Consider the following 23,271-nt stretch of genomic DNA (forward strand, 5'->3'; position numbering starts at 1 on the left):
CCTCATATAGCTATGGGCAGGTTCTGTGGGAGGGACTAAGAACATGAGGGGCAGGTTGGGAGGCAGGAGAGGGAGACATTCCTGCTGCCGTTGGTTACCTGGGCTCAGGTAGGGGAGGATGTCTCTGCTCCTACTGATTGGTGGCAGCTCCTTAACTCTCCAGGTGCTGGGCCAGGAGGGCATTATGTGCTAAAGAGGCCCTGTTTGATTATCAAAGGTCTTCTCACTTTCCCTTTTCCAGGTCAGAGGAATCAGTACTTTGGCCAAGTTGGACATAATGATAATTTCAGAGGCTCTGACAGCACCCACTTCCACTGTCCCTTGGGACTCTCCTGCCCACTTTGACCTGTCCAGGGAGAAGGGGTAGGGTGAAATCTCCTCCCCGGTGTCCTGTCTCTGAGCTTCTTTCTCTGAGGACAAAGACTTGAGAATACAGAAGTCATAGCCAATGGTACTCAAATTTTATGAAGCAACTGAGAAATTTGCTAAAAATTCAGATTCCTAGTTTCTAGCTCTGGAGATTCTAATTAGGAATGTTGGCGTGGGACCCAAGAATCCATACTTTGTAATCACTGTTGGGATACTGAGCAATATAAAATCCTTCTAGCTTTTCCATTCACCCAAAGCCAAGAAATGGGGGAAGAAAGCCTTCCGAGAAATAACTGCAGATGAAGAGAAGGGACTTAATTATATTTCACAATATTCTTGTTTCAAAGCATCTACATTCCAAAAAAGCAAGGAGAAGCTATAAGACAGAAGACAGGTGGGGATAGGAACAGGACATAATCCCATGGGATAGGCAGACCCCAATTCATCTGAGGCTAAAGATGGCAGAAATAGCTTACCTTTAGGTAGAGAAAATTGGCTGAATTTCTGCTACATTTATTTCACCTTTGCCTGCTCTGACCAGTGTTTTTCTCAGTAGCAAGGGGAAGAAAGGTACAGTTTGATAGGAAACAGGAAGACATGATCCTGACTTCTGTAACCTCAAAGCCTAACATACTCCTTGGCATACAGTAGATGCTCCACAGATGTTGCACTGGATGGGATGAACTAGCGCTGCCCCGTTCTATGTTGCTCTGTGCTGGGTTGTAAATAACTTCACTACTCTGAGCGTAAGACTGTCCATTTGTACATGGAGTTTTCATTGTGGTGGGAAGTAAATGTGGTAAGATAATTATGATAGAGCAACATAATATGCTGAAAGGGAAAAAAAAGATCAATGGGACCCGATACTATAAATTGAAATTTTTTTATGTTCTACCATTACTAATGGTGGCATAAAGCAACCTCAGCAAGTTTGCTTACTGCCAGTCCCAATGTTTACCCACAGCACAGAGCTTCTGGTCTCTATTAATCATTCTCCAATGAATGGGAAAGGATTCCTGAGAGAATAGCCAACTCCTTTTTTTAAAGGCAAGTGAAAATTAGAATGCCCCTGAAATGTGATGGTGTTGTCAGAGAGCAAGAAAATTTTCAAGAATATCAGAGGTAATTTTTAAAGAATAAAGGAGCCACATTATATGGGATAACACTAGCTAGCTTTAACAATTTGGGCATCATATATTAATCATAATAAGTACCCTAGTTAATAAAATACACTGTTAATGAAGGCCCATGAGTCCATAAAGAAACTCAAAAGCAAAAAAGCAAAGTGTGTACAAGGCAGTTGTATTGTGAAAAAAGGGTAGACAGGGAGGATGTGTTCAATTATTAGTCTTTATTCTGAGTAGGGACAAGATTGTCATACATGTGAGTATTTTTATTTCATTAAGTAGAAGCTTGTTTTTAAAATAAAAGTATGCATTTATTTGTTTAAGCATAAAAAAAGAGAAGTACAGGGAACCAGGAGTAAGCCAAATAATCCTCAGCATTATTTGACCTGGTGGATTATTTCTAGAAATTTAAGGAATCACCTTTGAGCTCCTTTCTTCACTTGACTCCCAGCCAGGACTATCCACACACTTGTGATTGTCCTTTCATTTCACTCTTTGATTTGCTATAAAATAACTTGCTTGTATTAAGAAAAATAACAAAGACAAGAAAGAAAGCCTGAGAAAGACAAAGACAGTAAGGCTGATGGAAAGGCTATTCTAGATTAAAGATGAAAGAGGCATAGCAAATAAATGCAGTGCGTTATCCTAAATTGGTTCTCGGGTGGAAAACATACCAACAAACTACAAATGTTATAAAGGGCATATCTGGGACAATTGACAAAAGTGAATACATACTGTATTAGATAATTAGATTAGATAATTGTATTGACTTAATGTTAAATTTCCATGATTTTCTGTGATTATGTAGGAAAATATCCTTGTTCTTAGTAAAAATAAAAAACAGGGTAAAGAGGCACAATGTCTAACCTACTAGCAAATGATTCAGAAAATAAATATTTCTCCAAATTGGAGGGAATTAAAGAATGATAAGAAAGTTTTCATAGCATAAAATGTAAACAACTGGTGAATCTCGGTGAAGGTACACAGGAATTCTCTGTACTGTTATTTGCACTTTCTGTGCACGTTTGAAATTATATCAATATAAAAAGTTTAGAAAATAAGTGTGCTGAATGTCTCGTGGGTAAAACTTAGAGTCTTCTTTCACAGACCTTTCCTGAGCAGGAAACAATAAAAACTTTATTGCACATTTCTATAATTCACAGTACGCAAAAGCATTGCAGCATCTTAATTTGGTCCTGACAATCACCCTAGGAGGTAGATATCCTGTGGACACCGTACAGATGAGGATCCTGAAACCCACAGATACTAAGTCACACAAAGTCAGTAGCATAAGTTGGATCAAAATATTCTCTGGTTTGAAGTCAACCTTGTCTTTAAATCACAGCACATATTTCTTAAAACTTCACAAATATCTCTTTTAAGGTTGGAAAAGAAGACAAGTCAGTAGTAGAGAAACAGAACAGGCACAGGGAGGTTTATTGACATCCAGGAATACTGAGGCTGAGGGGTGGGAAAGAGAGTGTGGACAATCTGAATGCAGACAGTGAACTGTCCGATTAGACCATTTAACTACCCACAGGTGAAAACTGGAGCAGATTTACCTTGGGGTCAGATCATTTGTGTAGTATCGTTTCAATAAGTTTCTTGATCTGGGTTCTTCTTTTTATTAGGAAATTAAACTTTTTACTGTATAAGTAGAGTTTTAAAAAGACAAATAAGACTCAGTATTAGCATACTGGTAAGAATATTTTTTGGATAAAACTATTTGAAATAATATCAGAAACTTTCTTGGTTAGAGACATAAAGAAAAAAGCAAGAAAACTCCTGGTACCCGGAAAAAAAAGAAATAATACCACTGAGTGGCTAAGAAAAGTAAAATGCAAGGTTGGTGAACAAAAGTTTTTCATCACAATTCTGTTACAGCTTATGTTTGTTTGCTTTTGTTCAAATTGAAACTGTGTGAAAAGACATTTTATGTCCTATATGACTGAACATGTGTTTATATTAGATGAAACTGCTTTTCTATTTCCCTCATATATTTACGGTTTGAAAAGATGTTATTGGTATAATTGACCTATAGTAAGTACATCTGTAAGGTAGCTAATTGAAAGAAGTTACTAATATCACTGCAAGCCTGGTTGACTTTTAGAAAGCATATGTTCTGCAAGAACGTCAAATGGACGAATTTACAAAATCTGAGGTTAATACAGGAGGTGGCTGTCTTACTAAGGCCTACCTATGATGCAGCAGGAAACACTGAATTTCTAGCTAAAGATACCTTTTACTTGTAACACAGTTAGGATATAGGTTACCCACCTGTGGCACACCTAAGGCATAGGGTATGTATAGGTAAAGGTTGAAGTCATGTTTAGCAGGGGGTGGGAAAGTTGGCTGCTGTAGACATTTGTTATTTGTTATGATATGGCTGAAAACAGATTAAAATATAATTATCAAGAGGCAGCAAAGTTAAGAAGGTGTAGTTTAGATATGGAAGAGGCTATAGTTTAGTCACCCAGATATGGGGTGTAATGCACAGACTCAGACAGCTTTAGATGTAGATGGGCAGTGCCTTGGACAGTCCTTCTGGAGCGCAGGTAATTGGCCAAGCTGGGATGTAGCTGAGGGTCCTCATTTGCAGGTTCCCAGCCTTATGAGTTTGAGTTTACTCTCACTCTTGTATGATGGGTATTTCTGCGTAGGCTCAATCCTTTAATACTCCTTCTCCCTGGCCCTCCCTATCTCCCAAATAATTTTGATAGCCTCCTGTAGCTGATAGTTTGTCTCCATCCATCCGAGAACTTTCAATGCCTGTGTTTGTATGGAGTTAGTCTTTTATCCTGATTAACTAAGGCTGCATCCTCCATTCTGAGCACACACACTTCTCTCAGAGATTCTGAACTCTAGAGGCTCATTCTAATCCTCACAGGTAAGGTCATTCCCTCATTCCCTGGAAGTTTCTTGGGGCAGGAAATCACCCTTGTTAGGGCTTATGAATCTTTAGGAGGAAGTTACATTTTTTTCTAACTTAATTCAGAAGTGTTGGAGTACAATTACCTAAAGAGGTGCCCTCTTTCAGGCAGAAGAAGAAATTAACATGTTCTTGGGCCCAGGAATATTGATGTTTATTTCCAGGCCCTTCCACCCACTCTCTTTTCTCCTGTGGCACTGCTTTAAGAATGGCTGCTCTAGAGGGAGAAGATAAATTCTAAAATTCAGCATGTATTTTGTCATATCAAAAAAAGAATTCGACATGGTTGATATTAGTTCTAAGTTTTAGTTACAGTTAGCATCAAAACAGATCTGACTTGAGAACTAAGGAAACATTTTTATGCTAATTCAGAGCAAAGTGCTTATACGTGAATTTCAAAGGGCACACTTTTTTTTTTTTTTTTTGCGGTATGCGGGCCTCTCACTGTTGTGGCCTCTCCCGTTGCGGAGCACAGGCTCCAGACGTGCAGGCTGAGCGGCCATGGCTCACGGGCCCAGCCGCTGCGCGGCATGTGGGATCCTCCCGGACCGGGGCATGAACCCGTGTCCCCTGCATCGGCAGGCGGACTCTCAACCACTGCGCCACCAGGGAAGCCCCCACACACTTTTTAATTTGTAACTTGAAGGCTATCTATACATGCTTTTTTTGACATTGACACTTTGCTGACAATAAATATTGTCCTAATTGGCTGATAACCAGCACAATTTATATAGTGAAAACTAATTTTATACCTTAAAAAATGCTTACCTTGTAAATAGGTGGAAATTTCAATTTTTATGTATGTATGAACCATAATACTTGATCCAAGTGTCTAATGAAGAATAAATTTTAATTATACTTTCTCTATTTTTATACATGATTTTAATGGGAAAATGATTGGAAAGTTTATAATGTTATAAACAGCAGGAACATTTCCCTGCTGGGAGGGTTTGGGGAGGCTGCCTGAAATGGGATGCCTAGTGTCTGCTGGGGTCACCTCGTTGGGGAAGGGCCAGCTGTGATATTGCACTCACCCATACACGCAGTGGGCGGCCGACACCAGCCAGTCCCTGCTGACCAGAGAAGCCCCACAGAGCAGCTGGTCGTTATAATACACAGCAACGATCCAAGGCCAGGCTCCTTCTCGGGAATTATTTCCTCCAACGATCTTTGGGCTAACTTCTGGAGCCACCAGTTTTTTTCCACACGCTGTTAAGATAATTGAAGAAAGAACTTCTAGTTAATTTTGGTGGATTTCCTCTGGTCATGAAAATTGAGTGGATCACTGCAAAATAACTTTAGGTGACATAGTGACTCTAAACAGAATGATTGTGATGACTGAATAGGAAAAACTGATGCCATTGCTACTGCCACCATCTTCAGTAAAACCAAAAGACAGTCTTCATAATGTATGGAGATTCCTCACTGATGTGTTGCAATGGACACTCCCTGTAGATCACAACAACAAGATGAGAAGACTCAAGTTTCAAAGTGACCAACAGGGTGATATTGGAGAGAACTGTATCCAGGCATGTTGACTGTTTTCATTGTTGTCATTGGAGTAAATCTCAGGAGCTTGAATGATGAAGGTATTATTACACAGAGAAGCTCAGGATGGTGTAATTTCAAGGCTTCATTACAGTACTCCCATAAGTATTAAGTGCACATTTAAAAAATTTTCTCATATCACAGGGAAATTTAAAATTGACTCATAAAAAAATCATCTTTTTCAAGTTTTCAAAGGACATGGAAATTTGTGAATTTTAATATCTTCTTAAATGCCTTTTTAAAATTCTGCCACCTCTGTCTGTGTTATCTACTATTAATGAAATTTTGTGCGCATCCTTTTGGGTGTATGGATAAATTAAAAAAAAGAAATAAACAGAATTTTAAACTGAAGGCTTGAAGGAGAACAGGAGGAAATATTGACTTACATTTATGGTTACATTGTAACAGAATCAGTGAATCCTCTAAGCACTGTTTACTGCAATAGAAGAACAATTGTATTTCAAAAATGGTGCACACAACATTTTAAAGCAAAACATAGTGTAAGTTGTCCTATTTTTTCTCTTTAGTAAAATGGACCTTTAAATGTGTCATACATAAAATGCACAGCAGAAAATCCTCAAAGTCAAATAAAGCTGGGTTCGTATCTTTAACTCTACTGCTGACTCTTCATGTGATTTTGGATAAGTTGCTCAATATCCCCAAGACTCAGTTTTAACACCCATAAAACAGGGGCAATAGTACTTTATTGGAGTTTTGTGAGATGTAAATAAATATTTGTAATGGAATTATTATTGTGTGTTATACACAATGAATACCTGATGAACGGTAGCTACTGTTAGTTTTTGTGAACCAACCTTGGGTTTCACCGTTCTATAATACAGAATATGCTTCAGTATTGCTAACGAGACAACTATTCGGGGCCCCAAACTGTGTGTGAGGCTGTGTACTTTATTCAGGGAATTCAATGATGAATGAATCATGAGTCCTGCTTTCAAGGGAGGCAGACATGTAAATATAAAATAAAGTGCAGGCATAAATAATTAAAAACTCACTACCCATTTAAATATTTGGATACCAACGTTTTTCAAAGCCAAGAATTCTAAAGAAAAATTAAAACAAAGAAAAAATTTTAAATGTGTGATACTTACTAACCACTAGAGGTCAGTATAACACAAGGAATTAAAGTACTTGCCCACACCTTTCCCTGATGGCAGCTACTGTAGCTATCGTTTGCCTTAAAACACACACACACATATAATTGTAATGGTTTCTATTTACATATTTAACAACACCTATTGTGCATGATTTTTAGGTGCTTGAAATTTTAGGGAAGAACAAGTCAAAAAACAAAACATGACCCAAGATGCATATGAGATCATTAAGTACAATAAAACAATTCAGTGTGTCTGGAACATACATGATAAGGATTACTTGAAATTACATGCATTCATGTTGTCTGTCAAATCCCCGATAGCAGACATAGCCAATTGAAATATAAGTAAATATACATTTTATTAATAAGCAATGTGCATGTAGGTATATCTATCTAGATATAGATAAATCAATATGCATTCATAATTCCCCAAAGAAGAAGTCTCAGTTAATGCTTCTTCTGTTATCCACCCATGGTTAGGAGAGAAGTCGTTTTTAGGATGTACCCCAGCATACTGTCAAGTTTCATTCAAACTTTCTACATCTACAATATCCATCAATGAAAGCGCATATTCAAAATTGTTCATCATTTTTAGGTGTTAAACAATATTTAAGACTCTGTGGTCTGTAAAAAATGGATGAATTTCTTTTCAGCAAGCACAGAAAAGTTTTTGGTTAACTTAATGGTTACCAGAGAATTAAACTGAGCTTAATACCTCATTCTTCAAGTGTTTTGGTTAATCAAAATTTTCATACACAAACACACACGTAGGGTCTCAGTATACAGCAGTAAGTTGCTTCACTTATGGTCAGAGTGAGCAGTGAGTACATTTGTCCAGGTACGTTATAGAGATTAGAGAAAAATAGAATAACTTTCCTGGCCTTCAGTCCTGGAGTCAGAATTAGGTCAGCCCTCTGTACGGGAAATAAGTCAATGCCATGATCCTGTGTCTTGCTTTCAGCCCAGTGGGACAATATTGGGATACAAATGGATGGGTTTGTATCTACTGTGTTGACAAAATGAACACATTTTCTCTCCCTATATATGCCCAACAAGTGGCCTTTTTTCTTTCTTTTTCCTTTCCAGAACTGTTATTTAAAGTGATATGCTGCCTTGGAGAGTTCAGAGGTAGCACAGTAGAATGGCAAGTGGAGGGCTTTGAAGCCAGATAAACCTGGGTTAGAATCTCATGTTGCCTCCAGCTTTGTGAACGAGTCCAAGTCACTTATCAACACCAGGCTTTTCTCCTCATCCTTACAGTGGAGCCATGCTAATTAAGTCAAAGAGACTAGAAATAACCTCTGTAACATTGCAATGTTTCTGCCACCGCATCTGTCACAGGACAGGCATTCAATAAACTGTTGATAAGCACTCTATATCCTGTAACTAGCACCATGCTTAGAACACATTGTCAATCAATATATATTAAGTCAAATTTTTTGTTGTTGTTATCTAGGACTAATAGACAAAAAATTGGAGGAAAGGGAAACCCAATACTGGCAGCAGCATGAATTGTACGTTTCCAGTTATATCAGGTCAGCTGGTACCATGTTGAATGGCCTTCTCTCAGTGGTGGGAAAATAGTAGTCTAGTAATGCATATGCCTCATAATAGGAGAAAAAAATGGGGGTCTAAGTCGATCTTCATAGTTGGAAGAATCATCTTCTTTGATATCCTCTTCCTTTCCTAATTTTTTTATTATGACCACTAGTGAAAGGGTGTTTTCAAAAACACCAGATTTCATGGGGCAATAAATATATTTCTGCAATAAATAAATAAATACATACATAGATACTAACTAAGTGCATATATGTCTGATTTCCTGTCAACCCAGTATAAGGTGGCTAATTAAGGAAGAGATTAAGAACGTTCTGGATTATTGATGTGATGAAAGTTTCAAGTATCTTTGTGTGTAAATGGTGTCTCTTTCAAATAACATGAACATACAATAAAGACATCAATGTATAATGATACTGGCATTTTGTTGATAAGCATGGAATAAACTAGTTCTTATTTTAAATATGCATATAATTAATATAAAATATTCTGTACTTTTTCCTTTTTTTCTAACTGATTCTTAAATGTCTATAAAATATAAATAAGAGACATTCTCAGCATACACACTGTTCAAGATCTATAATGATAATGCAAATTTAGACATGCTTTATAGAAAGGAAATCTAGTAGACCGCTTTCTCACTTGCAGATGGTTTGCTTCACCCTCGATGAGACTAATAAAATCAGTCAAGGCCCTGCAAATATTCATATAAAATATTCAACTGCAAAGTACTTTGGTACTAAAACTACTCCTTTAACAAATGTTTTACTGGTTGAGCTCACAGACGTGGCAACTTTTCATGAAGAGCTGAGTAATTATATAATTTCACTTTTCACCATTAAGTGTATTAAACAAAGAACTTCAAGCTAATGCACCAGCAATGATATCTTAAATCCTTGTCTGTTGTTACAGCTTCTTCTTGAAGTTACTTACTTCCCATCCAAGCTGACCTTTAATGGAACTGTAAAATTCAGAAGCCAATTTCAACCGAAGTTATCATTAATTCCCAAACAGCAGAAATGACATAATCTAAGCTAAAACAGATCTTTGAATACAGGAAGGATGCTGCTTTTTAAAACATGAGTAAAAGCTGTAAAAGTGAACCTAATTGTAAAGAGCAAAGGAGAAAATGCAGACACAACTTAAAGTCTGTACTCTTTCACTTAATAACCATGTTCTATTTGCTAGAGAAAAGAATACCATGACTGTTTTATCCCTTTCTTCTCTTTTGATGATAACTACTTGTGTCACTCTTTTTAGTCTGATCAACACTGGACCTATTTATTCCAACTCTCACAATTTCTTTGTATGGGGTTTACTTGTTTATAAATCCAAGAGTATGGATAAAAAGAATGTGGAAGTAAAACTTACTGAATCTCTATCAGTGTGCTCTCTAATTACACTGTAATACTTCATTTGACCCTGTTACTATATGTATATGAGGATTAGGCAATGTTATCGGATAGGATCGATTAGATACTGTTTGAGATTACCTGAATAACAAAAAAATTAAATAACTTTCAATATTATGTGGCATATATGGTAGTATTAAAATCGGACTGACTTCAAAATCCACCTTCTTTCCTGTCCATGTACAACTAGTCAAAGAACACATTTTGAGACCCACCTTGGTGTTAGTGTTAAGCTGCCATTAGGTGTTGTGTTTAGTTGTACAAACGGTCCATGTCCAGTAGAAAAGATGGGCATGGATGAGTTTCCACTCCTAGGGAAAAGCACGCAGACAAAACAAAAACACAAAAAAGTCATAAACGAAACTTCTAGTTATTTAATGCTGTGGACATTGAAATAAATTATGAAATTCCAGGCAAAGAGATTAACATTTTAATATTAAGCTTCAAATGTTTTGATGTCTAAAAGATGGTACAACTCAGTAGAAGAATTACTCATAATGACATGAAATGTAATTTTAATTTTTGCATAATACCTCTTGTTCTTGTTTGCCTGCTCATATATGTTATTTAACAGAGTTAAAATCAGTGCAAATGTCATTTGAGTGTCTGATTTGTTTCATTTGACTTTTCTATGTTGTCCAACAATTTCTATAATGGTCAATTTCTATAATGGTCAATTTGACCAACAAATTGACCAACAATTTCTATAATGGTCAATTATAATGACAACTTCAAAGAATTGCTGCAACATAATTTATTAATCTTTTTTTTTCCTGTTGAGTGTAATTCATCTTTTAAAAAAATGCACGTTGCCTAAGAACAACATAGAAAAAGGAGATCCTCAGTGTTTACCTTTGTTGCTTTGTTCTTGATATTTCATTCAATTCAAAGCCTAACAGCCCTAATTTAAAATCGGAAGTTATGTTTTTGCTCTAAAAGAGGGAGTATGCAGCCTGTACCTCCAAGTGTCAAATGGTGAACCAGAATGGGATAAAAAGACACCTCCATGTGACAAAAGACATTAAGTTACTGGTCTTTCTTATCCCTGAAAACCTGTTACAGCCATGCTGTCAACTGTGAACCTTCACTGAAGATTTCTTTTAATTATCCGCTCTTCCCTAAGCTTAGCTGGAAACTTTTAGCCTCTCACTTTCTAATCTTTTTCTTGCCTTTTATTTATTCCAGATTTTAATCTTCATATAAAAATATACCTTTAGGCTAGAAACATCCTGATTCCTGCTATCTTCTCTGGGCTGGCAGGAAGATGATGTGGTTCCTATCTTTTGGAGTATCTTGAGGGACCCATTCAATCCCTCTTCAAAAGAAGGTCCAGTGTTTTTCCTAGGCTATAGTCAACGCTGACCCTTTTCTGTCTGTGTGCATAGAGGAAGTTTCCAAGGAACACATGGCTGTTATGATCAGTAAGAGGAAAAGAATGAAGTAGAGGGTGTTTCCTTTCTCTTTCTGGTAAGACAAGACCTTAAAGAAACTGAAAGTGTCTGATACCTTTCATTCACTGAACAGAGAACTGGAACAATGGAGCTTGTATTTAATGTCCCAGAATTTATCATCTTGCACTTTCATTTTATAAACAGATAAATGTAACTCAAGCACACAAATCAATCACCATTCCTTTAATAAAATCTGAAATGGATTTACCAAAGGGAAAATGAGTGTTGCTACCATTATTGCTAAAGATTAAGATATTCCTTCCATGTGGGAAGAAGAAACAACTTATTTAAGGACTTATATAAAATATATTTTTTTATAGCTCAGAAAACAAAGCAGGCATAAAGACATGCAAAGAAAAGGAAAACACTAATCTGAAAAGATACATGCACCCCAAAGTTCATAGCAACATTATTTACAATAGCCAAGATATGGAAGCAACCTATGTGCCCATCGACAGATGAATGGATAAATAAGATGTGCTACACACACACACACACACACACACACACACACACACACACGCTGGAATATTACTCAGCCATAAAAAAGAATGAAATCTTGTCATTTATGACAAAATGGATGGACCTGGAGGGCATTATGTTAAGCAAAATAAGTCAGACAGAGAAAGACAAATACCGGATGTTTTCTAAATAGCAAAACAAGTGAACAAATATAACATAGTAGAAACAGACTCACAGATACAAAGAACAAACAGGGGTTGCCAGAGGAGAAATGGGTGGAAGGAGGGACAAAGAGGTAGATTAAAAGGTAGAAACTTCCTATTAATCTGTCTCATATCAATTTAATTTAGACCAGCCAGAAGAAGCTATAGAAGGGTAGAGGAAAATTTCTTCCTCCCTGACAGTGTGTAATCTATAAAAATATCCAATATGTTGTACACCTGAAATTAATATAATATTGTAAGTTAACTATACTTCAGTTAAAAAAAAAAAATCTCAAACGACAACAGAGGGTGTAGAAGGTCAGGAATGCTCTAGATCAGGAAGGACTTTACTACTGCAGGAATCTTTTAGTTAAGGACTCACACATTTAGGGAAGACAGGATGTGGATCAAAAGAGATTTTAGACGACTGAATTTTACCATCAGTACAGCTTCTGGTACAATTCATCAACACTAATCTTGACTTTTAAGAATATCAAGGAATGTCTATCCAATTTGAAGAGGCTCTAGTTGTGTTGACTTTGCATGAAGTCTCCAGAAACATCATTGGAATTGGTTGATTAGTGTACCTCTTCACTGGTAGGGACAAGTTGGTGGATCCTAGTTATTCTCCAATCTCTCTTTTAGATGTCTGTCTTCTTTTACCTCTTTTGGTTCATGTTCTCAGTGTCCTTATTCTGCTGAATGCCTATGTGTGTTGTATATTCTTCTAGGTAGTTTTCTATGTTCCCAACTCTCCATGATGAAAGATTTTCCAGGTGTGTAATCCAGATAAGTAGCATTAGCCTCACCAGGGGCTAGTTGCAAATCACCCAGCTCTAACCCAGATCCACCCACAATTTTGAAACTCTGGGGGTAAGATCCAGTGATGAGTCTTTTAACAAACCTTCCAGGTGATTCTGATGCTTCCTAGTCACAAACCACTGTCATAGTCAAATAAAATATCTAATTATTTACTTGTTCAGGGGTCTGCTCATTGGCTTCCAAAGTGACTTCTAGTTACCTATAGTAATCTTACTATAAGCAATCTGTTTGAGCCACTGATAAAGTTAATTCATATATCAGGACCCACAAAATGGTGGTCACCCAGGGGCCTGGCCCACATCACAAATCTAATCCTAAATCAGCCTACACTTACAGGAAGGGTTTCACTTCCTGAAATGTAGAAAGAAAATGTAACACCAGTCACAATCTTCCAACTCAGGTTTAGCTAGCTCACCTTACCCTAGAAAATGGGACCTGGTAGCCTATATGCCTATAAGGAAATCCCTGACCTACATTGCCTCTTCTAATATTCCATAAAACTCACTGTTGTCCCAAATCCCTCAGGAATAGTGCTCCACTGCTTGTGAGGCACTGTACCCCCAATCTATGGGCCGTTTACTCTTGAATAAATGACATCCAACTCGTTATTAAATTGTTTTAGTTTTGTCAGTTGACAGCACTCATGACTACGTGGGGGGACATCTAGAAGAGTAATTCATTAAAAATATACATCGGAGTTGTGGATTTAAGCCTTCTATTATCTCTAGCTGTTTTTAGTCTATTGCTTAGCTGTCTTTTTAAAGACAGATCCTGAGGGGATGCATTAATTTCTCTGGAAACTCAAAACAAAATTAAATTGAAAAAAATATTGAAAAATTATTTATAAATCAGTTTTTAATCTAGTATCTATTTATTACACACCTACCACTGGCATTGCACTGATAGGATTGGCAGTTAAAATTTTAACACATGCCTATTCTAGAAGAAAGACTAGAGGCAAAGCTTTAAGAATAGACTATTTAGTAAACACTAAATGTGCTACCCTGGGATTCTGAAGTGCTCTTCCATAGTGATGTTTTCACTATCTGGTTGAGAAAAATAGAGATTATGTATACACGTGGAAAAAATGACACACATAAAGCTTGTATTCTAAGATCGTGTTCTATATATGCAGCCTCAAACTTTATATGAGAAAAGACCTCAGTTAATGGTGTAGATATATTGTTTGGGGTTATGCAGAACAACTGGAAAAAACTTCTAAAGTACTCCCATAATTAAATTTTTTGTTGTAAATATTGGTATCAGCAACCTAAGAGTGGTGTATAGAGGCCATCAGTTCATACAAATATTTCCAGGTGTCAGTGCTGGATGTTAAAAGTTGGAATTTAATTGGAGACAGAGTAACTGCATTTCAAATCCTTCCAAATCAAGCTCACCTTTTTCAGACTGAACACAATTTATTCCAGTTTATATTCATAGTAAGCAGAATATAAGCAGCAGAAGTTTACGACAAACTATTTCTTATTTTAAGAAATGATGGAAATGATAAAGATATATTCAATATTTAAAATATTCTTGGCAAAATAAAAGGTTAGTAACAATATATTAAGTCACCATTTATTTTTAGAAACAAAGTCTCAGAACTGAAAAATTGAACTGTTGAGAATATATTCAAGGGATGATAATTTTCTCCTGTCCTTATCTGTTTCTATTTTAGAATATAGAAGCCTCCCTCCCCCTCCCCAAACAACAGGATTTAAGGGAATGGTGAAGATATTTTGGTTTGGGGAAAACCATAATATCTTGTTGTTTTTATGTAACAAACTTTAAGTGGAAAAAAAAGTCTTTGAGTAAAAAACAAAAACAAACAAATAAAATCCCCAACTCTGTTAACAGACTTTTATAGACTAAACAACTATGTTGCAGAAAATTTATTGATAGATGATTCACAACTGACCAAAAGAGATTTTCTTAACCTTTATGTGTATAATTATATTCTCAGTAAATTCCTTGCCACATAAATCTCTCTGGGTTACAAAATACCCGTTTGAGTGTAAGTCAAAATAAAAGTTAAAGACAAAGAGATTTCTCCTTAAATTGTATTAATAAAAATAAGTGACATTTCGCATAAAAGAGTACCTTAATTCCCAATAATATGTTTTCAAATACTTAGTGGGATAAGTCAGGAATGATTTTTTTCCAAGCAAGCAATAATACCAACCTGTGTTTGCTGAAAACTTACCCATGATTTTTTTTTTCCCCTTTTAATTATGTCCTACTTATAGTGGTCTTTTTAAACTCTCTAATTTTGTTTTGATCTACTGGGGGAAAAAGTTTTCCAGAGAAGTTAAAATAGGCTAGTGTTGGAAAGACAAGTTGAGGAATCCCCTGGATTAAGTCAGAGATGACCCTCACATAGAGTATTTAAACCTGGTTGCAGTAGGAAACAAATGTTTGTTTGTTTGTTTTTACTTTGTTTTTAACATCAGATGAAATCAAACTGCCAAACTTTGGAGATGTTTTGTACAATTTCTATGTTTTCTACTGAAACAAGTACACAAAGTTCCATGGGTTCCTTTGAAATGAGAGGACTACTTATCAGAATCACGGGGGCTTCTTTAAAGAACCAAGACCTCTGGGCCTCATTCTAGCCAAAATTCCAGCCTGGGTTCTATGGAGGCCCTAGTAGTTCATGGTAACCTGTAGGGGGCTTATATTTGGAGGAGAAATAGTGACATCTTTATTTTTACTAACCTCTAATTCAAACATAGCCTTTTCTTCTGATACAAATTCAGGTGACTAACCACAATATTATTAGAAACACCTATACTTTTGCCACTAAAACAAATTGCAGCTATCTTCAGATCACACTGCAGTTACTGTATAACTGTAAAAATATCATTTATGCTCATTTCTGACAGTACAATAATCATTGGAATCACCAGTATATCTTATTTACTATGTTAATAAAGAAATATATAATACTACCCTGTATTTTTAATACTTTGATAATTTTTTTCAATGTAATGAATTTCCTTTGTAGTTATGTGTATTTTACTTTATGCAAAAATATGAACTTAAGAAGAGGTTGGCAAGTTTCACCAGACTGCCAAAAATGCCCACGACACACGCAAAAGAAGGTTAAGGACACCTACCCTAGATAGTGGTTCTCAAGCTTCAGTGAACAGCAGAATCACCAAGAGCTATTCAAACACAGATTACTCTGCCCAGCTCTAGACTTTCAGATGAGTGGGTCTGAGGTGGCGGTTCCAGAATATGAGTCTGTATACATGCATCCCAGGTGTTGCAGATGCTGCTAATTTGCTTTTTTTTTAAAATTCATTTTATTGAAGTATAGTTGATTTACAAAGTTGTGTTAATTTCTGCTGTATAGCAAAGTGATTCAGTTATTAATGTGCTTCTAAAATCACACACTGAAAACCACTGACATAGGCCACCCTGAATCTGAATGTCTGGGACCATGACCAGGTGACTGTAATGCATCACCAGGTCTGGGAGCTGCTGATCTAGCTTCTGGATTACAAATCAGTGGTATGGTGGTACACTTGCTTTCATGCCCTTGCCCATAGCACATGTAATTACCTAGCCACTGTGTTTTCCCCAACCCTGTTAGATAATAGGCCTAAGATGAATCTTAGCAAGTTACACAGTTACAGTAGTTTGCTATTATTTTCTCTTTACTTATTTTTAATTAATGCATTTCTAATTCTAAAACAGGAAAAAAAACCCATCAGAGTTATAAATTGCAATTCTGGCAAATGATGAGTTTTTTAGCTAGGTCAGTTAAACCAAGTAAAATAAAATTTCTTTTCACCTCCTCCCCCTAGCGCCCCTACCTGACCAGCTCACTGCCTCACTCATCCCACCCTAGGGACGTAGCTAAGACTAAAATTAAAATTTCCTTTGGTGTTGGACTTGTAAATTAAAATTTAAAAATAACAAAAAACATTATTTAATTATTTTTGTGTCAAGTTGGCAAATAAAAAGAAATCATTTAAAGTTGAATGTAGCAGTTATATATTTTCTATTAATTCCTATATCTAATCTTTGTTGTTGTTTTATGTTAAGGCTTTTTCTCACATAGTTGAAAGTTTGGGGACACTGACAGAAAATATAGTCACGAAGAGGAACATTATTTTTCTACCAATTTCTTAAACTAATAGGAAACACAGGTTCTATTTTCAGTTTTCCAGGAACCTATTTTTAGTGCTAAATTGTACATAAAAATTTGCTGTAGTGCTTACACAGGAAATTAAATTATCATGCTCTATTTATTTGGCAGGTTAACTTAAAAAAATTTTACCCCTCACCAACCCCCCCCCCCAATTTTTGAAACACTTCTAAAATGGAAGAACATTGAAGTAATTCTGTTTCTTATTTGGGGTTTCAGAATAAGAGGCTCAACTTGATGTTTTTGATATTTGAACTGAAGGTATCTAGCCAGGACTATTATGCGATTTAAAAATTAACACCAGCTCCTCAGAGGGCTGCCTCATGGGGATACATATAACTAACTCTATTTTTAAAACATTAGTATTTCCTGAATTTTGTAGAGCTGTACAGACCTGATGACTTCTCATTTTTAATCGCTTAGCAGGGCAAAACAACTGCATAGTTCATTTACTGGGTTAGTAACAGGGCAGTGTGCTTTCCTAGGAAATACCATTTTAAAAATCACTACTCTAAGTTTCCTTAACATTTATTCTTGCATCAGTATAAAATGTTTTCTTTCATACTTTGATCAGAGACATGAAAATGTTATTCAAAGTACTTTTTACTTATGCAGCTATCAATGGCAGGGAATGAAAATGTTTCATTTAGAAAAGGAAAGGCTGATGAAATCTGCCTCATATGATTTACTAGAATCTGTGGGGAATTGCATTTTGTATCCTATCTGAATAAATAATCTTGAGAGACTACAGTGCCTTTTTAATAAATTGACTCCTAAATTACTTCCCACTGTACCAAACACATCATTTTAAACTCGCCAAGTTTTCTTTCATTACCGTGCACCACTCTAGACAAATTCTCATTAAGTCTCTAACTTTCTTTCAATTACTAGAGCACTATGGAGACTATTTAATAAGTGCAGGTCCAAAGATTAAAGTCTTTGCAGAGATTACCTGACTCATTTCTGAAGAAAACAAGTGCCTGACCTTCACGAAAAATATTGTATTCAAGAGTGGGATGTACTACTCGCTTTTCACACACTAAAAAAATCTAGTTTTCTGTCCCTGTCTCCATCTGGAAGGACTGTGAGTCATTAGAAATCAGGTCAGTGAACTAGAGAGTAAAATATGGTTGAGGGGGAAAAACATGTAAATAGATAGTTGTGTGGAATTGGCTGTCATCCACACAGCTCAGGCCATTTTCTAGAAAGCCTTTCCTGACATGCCCAAATTGAGTATAGATTCTCCTATAGCACATTGTATTTATCACATTATGTTGTAATTTTTTTTAACATCTTTATTGGAGTATAATTGCTTTACAATGGTGTGTTAGTTTCTGCTTTATAACAAAGTGAATCAGCTTATTTATGTGTCTATCTCCACCACATAAGCATTTAAAGCAAAAACAATGTCTCATTCATCTGACGACCGGGCACAACATCATTACCAATGCTTAGATTTCCGATCTGGGAGTAAATAAAATAATATATTTATATTAGCAACTATTAAAAAATAATAAAGATAAATGTTTCCTTTCCAATATGTTCTCTCACGCAAATGAAGGAGTCAGCACTATGTAATCACCCAACAAATTTTATTCAAATGCATTCAAAATATTTCTACCAAAGAAGATATCAATCACTTTGATCTTTGTAAATGATTCATCTTAACCCCGATCTATCCTCGAGGAAACAATTCAGCTAAGATTCACAAACCACAGTGGAAAGAACATCTGTGTTTATAAGCATATAGTGATGCTTAGGTGATGAATTGGGACTCAAGCTCCTGTGTAATAAAAGCCCAATCATCCAGGGCATTTAGATTCATCCATTGTGGACACAAGGTCAAGTAACCCATCTCCTCAGCCTAAATTTTACTAAGTTTCTGAGTCTATAAAATAGTTCCTCAGCATTACAGGCAAGTTTAGTAGTGGAAGCCAAGGACTTCCTAGGGCCTCACCTGCATGAACTTGCTATTGAACTAAAATCAACACTAAAGTAGGAACCTGGAGTCAGTGTCACTTATGCAGTGCTTTACTTGAAGTGGGGTTAAACAATTGTCTCTTTCAGTGTTTTGTTGATTCTTCCTAAAAAAACTTTATTTCCCCTAACCTACCCTCCTCCAAGACTCTTTATGTCTCAAAGCTTCCCAGGTTAAAAGGGTTTTTGTTAGAACACAAACTACAATGTATAATAAAAGGGATATATATATATATATATATATATATATATATATATATATATATATATATAAATTGCAAGGTTTCCAAATAAGACACATAAACCAAATTGATGATTATTTACATGATGGATGGTAAAACTCACTTCCTCCATTTGAATTTGACAAGAACTGCTTTCCTGACGAGGATGACATCACTTGCATGAGACTTGGAGCTGGCGAGTTCCCATTCTGAAGGAACAGCATTTTGGGAGGTAAAGGGAGCTGAAAGCTCTCAATCCAACTAGTAGTTATCCAACTTCTAGTATCCAAGAAGTTATAGAGCATTTCTGACACTCTGACTGGGGCCTCAACACATTTTCCTATTGTAATATATCTCTATGTGGTGGTTAGGTGCTATTTTTTGCACTGGTAATCAATATAACTCTCCAAGTCTACTAGAAATTAAAAATCTGCACTAACATTATTTCTAGTGGAAAATATGTTTTGGGTTAAGAAATAAGCATTTTGAAATAAATTCCAAAAATCTGTGTATAGAATGATGACTCTATGAATTATTAATCAGCAAGAAGGGCCCCTTAAGAGGAAAGCAATCAATTACCTTTGATTTTGATGAATTAGAAATAGCTGAGATAACTTGGAAATGCTGGGAGTATAGGTGGATGTGGACTTAAATTATTTTCCTTTGTAACTTTGTATAATCTTCTAAAATAAATTAGAAAACAATTCTGCAGTTCAAGGTGGAAAGGAAATTATAATGATTTATAACTGGCAAATGTATACTTCTGGCATACATTTATTTAGCTAGAAATATTTATATTTATATTTACATATATACTTATACATAAAGAATAATTTATTGCTTCAACAAATATCTTTTAGCACCTGTGTTTTGAAACAAATATAAGTCTAGATATTAGCAATGCAATAATGGATAAAATAGACATGGGTCTTACATTTACAGACTTCTTAGTTTACAGGTTAACCCAGTAAATAATATAGTGCTATGAGTGATAAATAACCATATGTGACCCAATATGGTTAAGTCTCTCAGATCATGAATACCAAAGGATCAGAATGGTGAATTAGAGTTGACAGATTACACAGCTTAAATGAAGTAAATTATTACTACTTATCACCCACCATTTTTCACCTCATCACTTTTGAGACTGATGGGGAGGTAAAGGACGAATATGGTGAACTTATATATTTGAGGTAATATATTATGATATTAAACTGGAATATAAAGTAAAGTTTTGGTGAATCATTAATATGGAATTTTCACTTGAATTAAGTCTTGAATTTTGCATATTCTTTATCACAATAATTATACTGATACAGATCTTCTGAAAGAACTATTATGAACATGTCACAAAGATACAGCAAAAGCGTGTTCTCTGCGTTACCCTTGTGATTAGTTATATATATTATAATATAGCATAAAATGGAATATTTCCTTTTCTTAAAAATCTACAGAAAATATTTAATGACATGAGAAATGTTCATGTGTAAGTAGGCTATAAGACAGAGCATAATATGGTATTTTGTATGATTTTGTAATATACTATTTCTATATACTTATATTCATGTAATCTTTATAAAAAGGTTATGAACTGTGGTTGTTGTTTGAGAATGGGGTTAGGCAAGATTTTTATTTTTTTCCTTTTGATCATGTATATTTTCTAAATCCATAACTTCCATAAATTTTAAATTTCTTAATAAACCCAATTTGAAACCCATAAAAAAGCTTGATAATAATTTAAGAGTGAGCTGGGTAGAATTACTTACCCTAGTCCCAGCAGCTGACAAACATCATTTGAAATCTGGGTCGTCCAGTTCTCAGCACAAGCTACATGCCATATGCTCTGTATTCTGAACTGCACCAAACCACGGTTTGTCGTACCATTGAAGAGACGCACTAAAGAGATTAGATCATACATAGGGTCATTGTGACCTAAGTTGATAAAAGGAAATGATGGACTCTAAACTAAACATGCAATGTTCTTAACATTTAGAATTTAGAGATTGATAGTACGTAGTTTTTCGTAACATTATGCTGGAAGTCTTAAGTTGAAAAAGATAAATTCGGTAGACTTAATTTTGCTCTTTAATATGACTATAAAAAGGGAAAGGGCAGAGATATGTGAGTTCACTGCATACCAATACAGCAAATAAACAGAAAATAAAGCTTTTTGAGGAGAATATCTTACAAATGTGTTCTCTAGAAGAAGGAAAACTCAAGTTCAGGAATAACTGTAAGCATTTTTTTTCCTACTTCTTTCTCCAGAAGCTATTTTCTTTGCCCTTATTCTTTTGCTGTTTGGTTTCCGTCATCTTCCCCTCTATCTTACAACCATTTTTGATAGAGTGTTAAGGCCATTAGTGGCTAAGTGGGGATTGGGTTAAGCGAAGCTAGTTTATCAAACAGGTAAAATATCACCCATCATAGTTTTACCCACAGACACCACATTGTAATTCTGTAAGTGAATGTTATGTTTACATTTTTTCCCTATTATAAAAAGAATAACCGCATGCACTTTAGAATTAGACAGACTTAGGTTGGAAACACAGCTCTAGCCCTTGCTAGGTGTGTGACCTTTGGCAGCCCCTTAGCTCCTCCAAGCCTCAGCTTTCTCATGACTGAAATAGAGTTAATTCTAATTACGTTAAGATTGTTTTACAGCACTTAGTTACAGTGCATGGCACATCATAAATAGCATTAAGTATGTGCTCTGAAATAAAAGTAAGACAGAGTAAAAGTAGCCATCACTCCTAATGTGATAGAGATCTGGAGTGGGGCTGGACAGGAGTCACAGGCAGAAGGAGTAGTAGATACTGAAGAATCAAGCATGTGAAGGAACAAGTCTAAGAAAGACAGTTATAAATGAGCATGAAGGTGTCTCTGTGTGTAGGCAATGTACAGAGTATAATAGTTAATAAGAGTGATGCTAGAGTGCTTGGTGTGGGCTGTTGTCTCTCTGTGGTATTTATGCTTTTTACCTGAAGATGGGTTGTCCTAGACTTAAAGTTATTAAATGTAGTCAAGTTTAAACAAACAAACAGAAACAAGAGTTTGCATGTTAGCTTTTATTCTAACTAGAATGATGACAGCGATGCTGAAATCAGCGGGAGATCATAACTTCAGAGTACCAAAATATATCCTAATGAATATAGTCATAATCTCCCTTTCACATCTGTAGAATCCAAATGTAGAGGTTAAGCTGATAAAAAGTATTTTCCTAAAAATAAAACGTACCACAATGTGCTTCATCTGAGCCATCCTTACAGTGTGGAAAACTGTCACAGAGATTCACCAGTGGGACACACTCTCCATTTTTACACTGAAAATTGTCTTCCTTGCAGGGCTCTGTGGGGGAAAAATATGTACTGTATAGCATAAAGAAATGACAGACGGTTCTAGAGTACCCATCCCATTTCTGCCCCTTTAAACATCTTGTTATTTGCCACAGTGCATAGTTAAAGCTGGCTTTGATATTGACTATGACTACACACTTAACTGCTCAGACTGTTTCTGCAATAGTTCTGTCAAAGCCAGAGGCATGGCTTAAGAAGAGCATGTATAAAACCTTAAGCAACTCCTTTGCAGCAGAGGGCAGGGCAGTTGCAAGAGATGGCTGAGAGGTTTTGGACATACCTCTCCCGCACCATCTCTGTGAGTCTCAAATTCTTCCAACCCAAATGAACATATTGGGCTGGCCAAAAAGTTCGTTCATAAGATGTTATGGGAAAACCAGAACAAACTTTTTGGCCAACCCAATACAAGTAACAACCACTGGCATGTTACACAAGCATAGAGAGATCTCTTGGTTTTACCATCCAAATGATACCTCCAAACCTTTATTATATAGAAATGTGGAAGGGGCCTTTTGGTGGGATCAAAGTTGGACCAGGCTGGAAACAGTGAGCTTGATTAAAATGTGATGAGAT

At 35.9% G+C, this 23,271-nt stretch overlaps 1 protein-coding gene across 2 annotated transcripts in view; it reads right to left on the minus strand.

Moving 5' to 3' along the window:
- Window positions 1–23,271, minus strand: part of TMPRSS15 (transmembrane serine protease 15) — a 129,090-nt gene that overhangs the window by 14,337 nt on the left and 91,482 nt on the right. For both annotated transcript variants that reach the window (XM_065877042.1, XM_065877043.1), the window contains 5 exons: window positions 22,580–22,690; window positions 21,112–21,241; window positions 10,272–10,367; window positions 6,360–6,409; window positions 5,460–5,634 (listed from right to left, as the gene is read on the minus strand). In XM_065877042.1, coding sequence (XP_065733114.1) covers window positions 5,460–5,634; window positions 6,360–6,409; window positions 10,272–10,367; window positions 21,112–21,241; window positions 22,580–22,690 — 562 coding nt within the window. The remainder of the gene's footprint in view (window positions 1–5,459; window positions 5,635–6,359; window positions 6,410–10,271; window positions 10,368–21,111; window positions 21,242–22,579; window positions 22,691–23,271) is intronic.

This window comes from Phocoena phocoena, chromosome 4 (assembly GCF_963924675.1).
Source record: "Phocoena phocoena chromosome 4, mPhoPho1.1, whole genome shotgun sequence".
Lineage (NCBI taxonomy): Eukaryota > Metazoa > Chordata > Mammalia > Artiodactyla > Phocoenidae > Phocoena > Phocoena phocoena.